At 40.6% G+C, this 11,183-nt stretch overlaps 1 protein-coding gene across 1 annotated transcript in view; it reads left to right on the forward strand.

The window, feature by feature from the left end:
- The window catches only part of KDM3A (lysine (K)-specific demethylase 3A), a gene marked incomplete at its 5' end in the record, with an annotated part of 63,634 nt that overhangs the window by 17,423 nt on the left and 35,028 nt on the right, over nt 1-11,183 (forward strand). The window contains 2 exons of the mRNA XM_005858407.2: nt 3,699-3,862; nt 10,134-10,651. Of these exons, the coding sequence (XP_005858469.1) occupies nt 3,699-3,862; nt 10,134-10,651 (682 nt within the window). The remainder of the gene's footprint in view (nt 1-3,698; nt 3,863-10,133; nt 10,652-11,183) is intronic.

Below are 11,183 nucleotides of genomic sequence, written 5' to 3' on the forward strand. Positions count from 1 at the left end.
TCACCCTCCTTTTTAAAACTAAAAATCATACTCCTTGATTCCTTTATGTTATATTGTGAATATCAGTAAATATTCTTTTTTATCCTGGGTGATTCTTGTCATCAGGCATGTTTTGGAAACATTGGCCTGGCTGAGATTTCAAGAGAGCTGGAGAGATAGTGGAAGAAGTGGGGAAAGAGAGTTCATTTAATGGAGTGAAAGATGAGCACAGTAACACACATGGCACATGCCTCACTGTGTTTGCACTTCCCAGATGTGTGGACTGGCACAGAGGTTACTTTTAGGGTGGTCTTTGGATGATAGAAGTTTGGGAATAGATAGAGGAGGCTCTTGGTTGCTTTGATGAGTACTTTTGGATAAGATAAACTTGTTTGCCAGTAGCATCTGGCTCCTTGAAGGTCTTCTCTGCCTAACAGACTGTTCCTCAGAGTTGCTTGGTTAATTGGGAGAGTCTGCTAAGGAGTGCGAGCCAGCAGTGTCCTTTTTAGAGTACCATTAAACACTCAATTATATTATCTTCATCTGCTGGCAGGGAGGAACTATTGCCATGACTGGTATAGAAGACCTTCAGGGAAAACTCTTCAGGTAAGAAGAAACTTTGACCCTTGTCGAGTCAGGTCAGTGCAGTGGTGTCAAGATGGGCTTTGGAACTGAAGCCCTATTCCTCTTGAGCTAATTCTTAGGAAAGTTGTAGAGTGATGTACTTCTGTTTCTTAAAGGAAAAGCATCCTATAACTCTAACCATGGTGCCTGAACTGAGAAAGGTTTTAGGATGTTGCTCTACTTTTAGACAGCTGATCAATGTGCCATGTACTGCAGTAAAGCACAGCCCTACAGAGTAAACTCATTGCTCTCATTTTTTATTGAGGAAACTGAAACTTAGGTTAAATAATGTGCCAGGAAGTGGTCAGAGACTGAATTCAAACCAAGGTCCAATACCAAAACCCAATACCCTTTACCACTGTGCCGCTGTTGCCACTCCTCTCCAAATCTTTTTCTTGGTGTGGTGAGTTACAGCAGATTGCTCCTTCCTTCCCTCCATTCCTCCATCCCTCTTTCCTTTGAACAAATATTTATTGAGTATTTAGTATGTCCTAAATGCCTGATTCTTGAAGTAACTCATAAGAATTATTTATAGCTATTTTGAAATACTAAATGCTAGCTGCATTCATTCACTCATGCATTACACCACATTTATTCATTGAGCATCTACTATGTGGCTGGCTTTATGAGCTCTAACAGTGGATATAAGCAGGGTCTCTGCCCATAGGAGTGTAAATTACATTGCAAAGAAACTGACAGTAAAAAGGTAATTTAAATAAAGGTACTTTCACAGTGGGTTAATGCAGTGAAAAACACAAACATGGTGATACGATAAAGAGTAAGGAAGTGACTTGTGAGGCACTGCTATGGAAAGGGTGATCAGAGATTCTGAGGAGGTGACAATTGAGCAGATATGAGGGCAAAAGGATTGAACCAGCCAGCCGCATAAACACTATGCAGACAGGTGGAATAGCAAGTACAAAGGCGCAGGCAAGAAAGAGCTTGGAACATTTGAAAACCAGAAAATAAGGTGGTGTAGTTGGAGCAGTGTGGACAAGTGGAATATGAGATGAGTGGAGGGGGTTGGTAGAGACCAGACCACATAGAATTCTTGTAGTCAGTAGAGTGCCATATTCTGATTTGTTCATATTTTATAAGGATTGCTCTGTAGTCGAAGTAATTTGGGGCAAAAGGTTCAGGCAAAAATGGAAGGAAGTCAGGCCAGTTAGGAGACATGGAACCCGGGGGAAAGATGGTGGTAGTGGTGGCATGGAAAGGAATGGATAGATTCCACAGAGGCAGCATGTACTGGCTCATTGGTTGGATATGGAAAATTAGGCAGAGGGTTTTTTGACTTGAGCAGTTCAGTGGATATACAAAATAAAAAATTATGCCTAGGTTTATAATCTAAATCTCTTAAGTATGTTACTCTCAGGAGAGTAATTTAAGAAAAGGTATTGATTGTATTAGTGCATTAACTAAAACATAATTGAGAATAAGGAAGATGATATGAGGGGAGATGCTTAATAAAAGTGAACCTTGGATAGCATTTTAAAATACATATTTTTTTATTTCAGATAGGAAGAGAGAGAAACATCAGTGATAAGAGAGAATCATTGATCAGCTGCCTCCTATACGCCCCACACTGAGGATGGAGCCCGCAGCCCAGGCATGTGCCCTGACTAGGAATCAAACTGTGACCTTGTGGTTAATAGGTTGATGCTCAACCACTGAGCAATGCTGGCTGGGCTTGAATAAGCATTTTGAAATGACATGGCAGTTAAACTCTGGGGGGCTGATCTTTAATAGGAGAATTATAGAGTTGAAAAGGACTTTGGGAATAAACTATCTAATTTCCTCATTTTAAGGATTAGGAAACTGAGGTCTAAAGAAAGTAAATTTGACTGTCCCAAAGATATTCTTATAATAGACAAAGCCTCCCCCAAAAATCCTTCTGGGAAGCACTGAACTAATAGTTTGCCAGAATTGATTGGACTAAATAGTACAGTATCCGATCAGATAATTTAGTACTTTAAAATAGTCTGATGGTATGCCAAACTTTGATAGTGATTAAGCACATTCTTATTTTTTAATATTCCTGTTTAGCATATACTAGACAGTCTTTTCAAGGTCTCCAGAGTAAATGTCTGAGAAAAGGGTTCATGACTAGACTACATGTAAATAAATCTATTCAGGATTGTGAGGTTTAAAAAACTTACTAAGGAAAGTTGTTCTACATCTGGAGGTTAAAGACTAGAAGATGAAACTTTGACGATTCTTCAAGTTTAGGTTTGGGGTAAGGTAAACATGAAGGTCGCTGGTATGAAAGAGACAGTATTGAGAGGGCACATGACTTGAGGCTGGTGAAGATGGTGAATGGGTTTCACCTGGGTTAGCCATAGACTATTTAGTTGTCTGGAGTTGAGTTTCATTTTCTTCCTTCTCTTCTCATGGTGGGAGGTTTATTTTTGTGAATAGTACAAACTAGGAAGAAGTGGGTTCATTACTTACAGTTTTGTAAAGATAAAACACTACATGGGAAGGGAAGGAGATGTGTGTCCCAGCCTGTCCCACAGCCTGACTTGGTATTTTTTGCAGCATGGGATGACCTTTGTGAGTTGATGAGCCACGTAAGAACAAGAATCATGTCCTCAACCTTTACTGCATTGTAAAGGCTTATATTGGTGTCCAGTAGGCACACTGCCTACAAGAGTCCTATGTGGTCTGGTCTTCTGCCAGCCTACACAGTAAGTGCGTGGTGGGCACTCAAACAATATTAAACTGAATGCATGTGAAGCTGCCACCATTTGAAGACTGTTAAAAGCTCACTTCTGTGCATTGCATTATTGAAGTAATTGCCACATGGCTGCATTTTCTTCACATAATGAGTCAGAGGTCTTTGAAAAAAGTTCTGTCCTTACGTTTTATAGGAAGACAAGTTTTGTGAAAAATGAGAGTGATTTAATTAACAGCCTTCAGATATAAATCCTTAATTTTGTGATTTATCACCTGTTCTTCTGTGTTCTTTTTATCTGGTGTAGGTATTACACTGGTTAATACTAAATCAAACAAATAAAATTGAATCTTGCTAGCACTTTGTATTTCCCCAACGAGGGACTTTTCCTTTTAATATCTGTTGGTTTGGTATCTTTTAGGCTTCTCCCAGTGTGTGTCCTATACAGTCTGTTCGCACAGCAGTTTTTAAGGATATACTACTTGGCTGCACTGCAGCAACTCCGCCTAGTAAGGACCCAAGACAGCAGAGTGCTCCCCATGCTGCCAGTTCTCCACCTAACCTTGGAGCCAAACTTCCTCCAGGGTAAGTGATCTGTTATCTGTGAAAGATGTTTAATCATAAGAAGAAAACCTATTTTAGCCATGGTTCTTCCTACCTGAGCTTACATTGCTCAGGTGGCAAGCCTTTTCCACATCAGAGCTTCATAGACAGAAAATTAGGATAGCTAAAATTTGTCCTGCCATTCATTACATTTAGGTTGTCCAGCGACGTTTTTCATTTGAGCTTCCTAATTTGTCAGATGCCTTCAGAAGTGAAAAGGTATCAGGCATGCAGAACAACATAGAAAACATTACAGAAATGAAGGGGTATGAAGAAAGAGCAACTTTGTTGACTTGATACAGTGAGAATGGTCAATTGAAATAGTACAGATAGGGGTAGACTAGATGTCTGCTTTCAAGGAAAAGAGCAGATTAGTTTATGTGGAAATCTGGGGTCCACAGGAGTGTGGAAAAGAGGGAGACATGCTTACAGTGAATGGTTCTCATCACCCCAGACCCCAGGTATGGCTGAGAGATGTGACAATGGGTTAACAGAGAAGAGTTTTAAGGGAAGGATCTCTTTTAGTAAGAGTGGTGGAATGCAGGCAGTTGGTAAAGACTTAAGATGTGGGTCAGGGAGTGGTAGGTTTGGAAGACCGCTGCAGGAAGGTGGGAGAGTGCTTGAGCACATCATTCGCTGGGAGGAGAGAGGGCTCCATGGGCTAGAGCTTGGATGATGACCACATAACAGTTAGATGGAAGGGGGAGCAGTCTTCCAAGTAGAAGGAGGGAATACTAAGAACTTCAGGGTGAATTTCAGAGAAACAAAAAGTTCTTTAAGTGTACCCCTATAAAGATTGGGGGTGGAGGATTGCCAAATCATCTGTGAACAAGGAAGTAATCTATCGTCTCTTCTCTTCACTTTGGGTCCTGAATATGGATCACATAACAGTGAAATTATCCAGTGTTGCCCAGCTTGTGTGGCTCAGTGGATTGAGCGTTGTCCCATGGACCAAGAGGCCCCGGGTTTGATTCCCGGTTAGGGCACATGCCTGGGTTGTGGGCTCAGTTCCCAGTAGGGGGGCGTGCAGAAGGCAGCCAATCGATGTGTGTCTCTCATCGATGTTTCTGTCTCTCCCTTCTCTATCTAAAAATCAATAAAAACATGTTTTTAAAAAAATTGTCCAGTGTTGGGGCTGGTTAGATGTTCATAGCAGGATAGGGTTTTGTGCTGCTGGTGGTTTAGAGGGACAGCTCAGATTCATTATGCTGTAAGAAGTAGAACTAACTTGAAGTACTTCAGGACTCATGAGAATATGCAGATAGAATTTAAAGTTGTATTTTTCTTAATGTTTAAGATATTTTTGCAGAGCCATTGACCGATAACTTTTAACTCTAGATCACAGAAACCTATCTTGAATTTTCTTTTTTTTTTTTTTATTAAATCTTTATTGTTCAGATTACATTTGTTCCTCTTTTTTTTTTTTTCCCCTTGAATTTTCTAATTAAGTAGTTTTCTCTTTCATTTAGTTGCCTTAGGGCAGTGGTCGGCAAACTGCGGCTCGCCAGCCACATGCGGCTCTTTGGCCCCTTGAGTGTGGCTCTTCCACAAAATACCGACTTCTGCGCATGGGCCACGAAGTCTCAATCGCACTGTACGTGCGCGCCCACACATGGTATTTTGTGGAAGAGCCACACTCAAGGGGCCACCTCTTTCCTTTGAACAAATATTTATTGAGTATTTAGTATGTCCTAAATGCCTGATTCTTGAAGTAACTCATAAGAATTATTTATAGCTATTTTGAAATACTAAATGCTAGCTGCATTCATTCACTCATGCATTACACCACATTTATTCATTGAGCATCTACTATGTGGCTGGCTTTATGAGCTCTAACAGTGGATATAAGCAGGGTCTCTGCCCATAGGAGTGTAAATTACATTGCAAAGAAACTGACAGTAAAAAGGTAATTTAAATAAAGGTACTTTCACAGTGGGTTAATGCAGTGAAAAACACAAACATGGTGATACGATAAAGAGTAAGGAAGTGACTTGTGAGGCACTGCTATGGAAAGGGTGATCAGAGATTCTGAGGAGGTGACAATTGAGCAGATATGAGGGCAAAAGGATTGAACCAGCCAGCCGCATAAACACTATGCAGACAGGTGGAATAGCAAGTACAAAGGCGCAGGCAAGAAAGAGCTTGGAACATTTGAAAACCAGAAAATAAGGTGGTGTAGTTGGAGCAGTGTGGACAAGTGGAATATGAGATGAGTGGAGGGGGTTGGTAGAGACCAGACCACATAGAATTCTTGTAGTCAGTAGAGTGCCATATTCTGATTTGTTCATATTTTATAAGGATTGCTCTGTAGTCGAAGTAATTTGGGGCAAAAGGTTCAGGCAAAAATGGAAGGAAGTCAGGCCAGTTAGGAGACATGGAACCCGGGGGAAAGATGGTGGTAGTGGTGGCATGGAAAGGAATGGATAGATTCCACAGAGGCAGCATGTACTGGCTCATTGGTTGGATATGGAAAATTAGGCAGAGGGTTTTTTGACTTGAGCAGTTCAGTGGATATACAAAATAAAAAATTATGCCTAGGTTTATAATCTAAATCTCTTAAGTATGTTACTCTCAGGAGAGTAATTTAAGAAAAGGTATTGATTGTATTAGTGCATTAACTAAAACATAATTGAGAATAAGGAAGATGATATGAGGGGAGATGCTTAATAAAAGTGAACCTTGGATAGCATTTTAAAATACATATTTTTTTATTTCAGATAGGAAGAGAGAGAAACATCAGTGATAAGAGAGAATCATTGATCAGCTGCCTCCTATACGCCCCACACTGAGGATGGAGCCCGCAGCCCAGGCATGTGCCCTGACTAGGAATCAAACTGTGACCTTGTGGTTAATAGGTTGATGCTCAACCACTGAGCAATGCTGGCTGGGCTTGAATAAGCATTTTGAAATGACATGGCAGTTAAACTCTGGGGGGCTGATCTTTAATAGGAGAATTATAGAGTTGAAAAGGACTTTGGGAATAAACTATCTAATTTCCTCATTTTAAGGATTAGGAAACTGAGGTCTAAAGAAAGTAAATTTGACTGTCCCAAAGATATTCTTATAATAGACAAAGCCTCCCCCAAAAATCCTTCTGGGAAGCACTGAACTAATAGTTTGCCAGAATTGATTGGACTAAATAGTACAGTATCCGATCAGATAATTTAGTACTTTAAAATAGTCTGATGGTATGCCAAACTTTGATAGTGATTAAGCACATTCTTATTTTTTAATATTCCTGTTTAGCATATACTAGACAGTCTTTTCAAGGTCTCCAGAGTAAATGTCTGAGAAAAGGGTTCATGACTAGACTACATGTAAATAAATCTATTCAGGATTGTGAGGTTTAAAAAACTTACTAAGGAAAGTTGTTCTACATCTGGAGGTTAAAGACTAGAAGATGAAACTTTGACGATTCTTCAAGTTTAGGTTTGGGGTAAGGTAAACATGAAGGTCGCTGGTATGAAAGAGACAGTATTGAGAGGGCACATGACTTGAGGCTGGTGAAGATGGTGAATGGGTTTCACCTGGGTTAGCCATAGACTATTTAGTTGTCTGGAGTTGAGTTTCATTTTCTTCCTTCTCTTCTCATGGTGGGAGGTTTATTTTTGTGAATAGTACAAACTAGGAAGAAGTGGGTTCATTACTTACAGTTTTGTAAAGATAAAACACTACATGGGAAGGGAAGGAGATGTGTGTCCCAGCCTGTCCCACAGCCTGACTTGGGGTATTTTTTGCAGCATGGGATGACCTTTGTGAGTTGATGAGCCACGTAAGAACAAGAATCATGTCCTCAACCTTTACTGCATTGTAAAGGCTTATATTGGTGTCCAGTAGGCACACTGCCTACAAGAGTCCTATGTGGTCTGGTCTTCTGCCAGCCTACACAGTAAGTGCGTGGTGGGCACTCAAACAATATTAAACTGAATGCATGTGAAGCTGCCACCATTTGAAGACTGTTAAAAGCTCACTTCTGTGCATTGCATTATTGAAGTAATTGCCACATGGCTGCATTTTCTTCACATAATGAGTCAGAGGTCTTTGAAAAAAGTTCTGTCCTTACGTTTTATAGGAAGACAAGTTTTGTGAAAAATGAGAGTGATTTAATTAACAGCCTTCAGATATAAATCCTTAATTTTGTGATTTATCACCTGTTCTTCTGTGTTCTTTTTATCTGGTGTAGGTATTACACTGGTTAATACTAAATCAAACAAATAAAATTGAATCTTGCTAGCACTTTGTATTTCCCCAACGAGGGACTTTTCCTTTTAATATCTGTTGGTTTGGTATCTTTTAGGCTTCTCCCAGTGTGTGTCCTATACAGTCTGTTCGCACAGCAGTTTTTAAGGATATACTACTTGGCTGCACTGCAGCAACTCCGCCTAGTAAGGACCCAAGACAGCAGAGTGCTCCCCATGCTGCCAGTTCTCCACCTAACCTTGGAGCCAAACTTCCTCCAGGGTAAGTGATCTGTTATCTGTGAAAGATGTTTAATCATAAGAAGAAAACCTATTTTAGCCATGGTTCTTCCTACCTGAGCTTACATTGCTCAGGTGGCAAGCCTTTTCCACATCAGAGCTTCATAGACAGAAAATTAGGATAGCTAAAATTTGTCCTGCCATTCATTACATTTAGGTTGTCCAGCGACGTTTTTCATTTGAGCTTCCTAATTTGTCAGATGCCTTCAGAAGTGAAAAGGTATCAGGCATGCAGAACAACATAGAAAACATTACAGAAATGAAGGGGTATGAAGAAAGAGCAACTTTGTTGACTTGATACAGTGAGAATGGTCAATTGAAATAGTACAGATAGGGGTAGACTAGATGTCTGCTTTCAAGGAAAAGAGCAGATTAGTTTATGTGGAAATCTGGGGTCCACAGGAGTGTGGAAAAGAGGGAGACATGCTTACAGTGAATGGTTCTCATCACCCCAGACCCCAGGTATGGCTGAGAGATGTGACAATGGGTTAACAGAGAAGAGTTTTAAGGGAAGGATCTCTTTTAGTAAGAGTGGTGGAATGCAGGCAGTTGGTAAAGACTTAAGATGTGGGTCAGGGAGTGGTAGGTTTGGAAGACCGCTGCAGGAAGGTGGGAGAGTGCTTGAGCACATCATTCGCTGGGAGGAGAGAGGGCTCCATGGGCTAGAGCTTGGATGATGACCACATAACAGTTAGATGGAAGGGGGAGCAGTCTTCCAAGTAGAAGGAGGGAATACTAAGAACTTCAGGGTGAATTTCAGAGAAACAAAAAGTTCTTTAAGTGTACCCCTATAAAGATTGGGGGTGGAGGATTGCCAAATCATCTGTGAACAAGGAAGTAATCTATCGTCTCTTCTCTTCACTTTGGGTCCTGAATATGGATCACATAACAGTGAAATTATCCAGTGTTGCCCAGCTTGTGTGGCTCAGTGGATTGAGCGTTGTCCCATGGACCAAGAGGCCCCGGGTTTGATTCCCGGTTAGGGCACATGCCTGGGTTGTGGGCTCAGTTCCCAGTAGGGGGGCGTGCAGAAGGCAGCCAATCGATGTGTGTCTCTCATCGATGTTTCTGTCTCTCCCTTCTCTATCTAAAAATCAATAAAAACATGTTTTTAAAAAAATTGTCCAGTGTTGGGGCTGGTTAGATGTTCATAGCAGGATAGGGTTTTGTGCTGCTGGTGGTTTAGAGGGACAGCTCAGATTCATTATGCTGTAAGAAGTAGAACTAACTTGAAGTACTTCAGGACTCATGAGAATATGCAGATAGAATTTAAAGTTGTATTTTTCTTAATGTTTAAGATATTTTTGCAGAGCCATTGACCGATAACTTTTAACTCTAGATCACAGAAACCTATCTTGAATTTTCTTTTTTTTTTTTTTATTAAATCTTTATTGTTCAGATTACATTTGTTCCTCTTTTTTTTTTTTTCCCCTTGAATTTTCTAATTAAGTAGTTTTCTCTTTCATTTAGTTGCCTTAGGGCAGTGGTCGGCAAACTGCGGCTCGCCAGCCACATGCGGCTCTTTGGCCCCTTGAGTGTGGCTCTTCCACAAAATACCGACTTCTGCGCATGGGCCACGAAGTCTCAATCGCACTGTACGTGCGCGCCCACACATGGTATTTTGTGGAAGAGCCACACTCAAGGGGCCAAAGAGCCGCACGTGGCTCGCGAGCCGCAGTTTGCAGACCACTGCCTTAGGGAACCACAGAATTGTTTTTGGTAGGGGACAGATAAAAGAGGCCTAAGATGTTGGTTTTCCATATTATTGTTTTCAGATGCCATAAACAGAGTTTGCCGGAAGTAGTTTCTTCCTGTCTAAATACGAAGCCTGATGCACTGCGAACAAAACCTGATGTCTGCGCAGTAGGGCTGCTCTCTTCAGAGTCCTCTCAGGTTGGAACTGGAGACTTGGAAACCCTGAATGAAGCGAAAGGTAGTGGTACCCAGCTGAAGACCAGCGTTGATCAGGAACACAGGCTGGACTCTGTTCCACAAGCATCAACCAGCCTTCCGAAGGCAAGCGTACCTACTAACGCTGCTTCTGTGGCAGAAGTGGAAAGTGCCAAGGCTCCTGAACTGCAGAAGCACCTTGAACCTGCCCCTTGCACATCTAAACTCCTTTCAGCTAAGCTAGAAGAGAAAGCAGTTATCAATGGTGAGAGCCCTAATAGTTGTGTGGAGAAAAAGGTAGAACCTTCAACTTTAGGTTGCCAGTCACAGAATTTAAAGGAATCTTCAGTAGGAGTAGATAATGAAAGCTACTGTACAAGAAGCAACAATAAAACCCAGAATGGTGAGTGTTTTCTCCATATCTTTATTGGTCGAGGGTAAGAGATGGTAGTGGATATATATAATTTCATCTTGCCTTACAAGGAAAAATATGAAAATGATTGTAGAAAAAGTTCATACAATCAGAAAAGTACAAAGAAGTGAAATTCCAAAATCATCTCAGAAATGATTACTGTTAATATTTTGTTGGACCTGGTTCCATGTATGTAAAAATACAAGATAAGCTATTACATGGCTTTATAGTTTATACTAACAACTTTACCCTGTGGATTAGTGTAGGTGTCTATCAGCATCTTAAAGGCTGTAAGGATTCCATTTTAGGCACTTACCATATAACTTAACTGGATCCTTCATATGGCTAATGAGGTGATTTCCAATTTTTGGTTGTAAGAAAATAATTTGGAACAAAATCTAAAGTACTCTGATGATGACATTATCTTCAGCCCAACACATCTTTCTTTTTTAAAAAAAAAATATATATATATATTATTGATTTTTTTTTTTTTTTTTTTTACAGAGAGGAAGGGAGTGGGATA

This window comes from Myotis brandtii, unplaced genomic scaffold (genome assembly GCF_000412655.1).
Source record: "Myotis brandtii unplaced genomic scaffold, ASM41265v1 scaffold1172, whole genome shotgun sequence".
NCBI classification, from domain to species: Eukaryota; Metazoa; Chordata; class Mammalia; order Chiroptera; family Vespertilionidae; genus Myotis; species Myotis brandtii.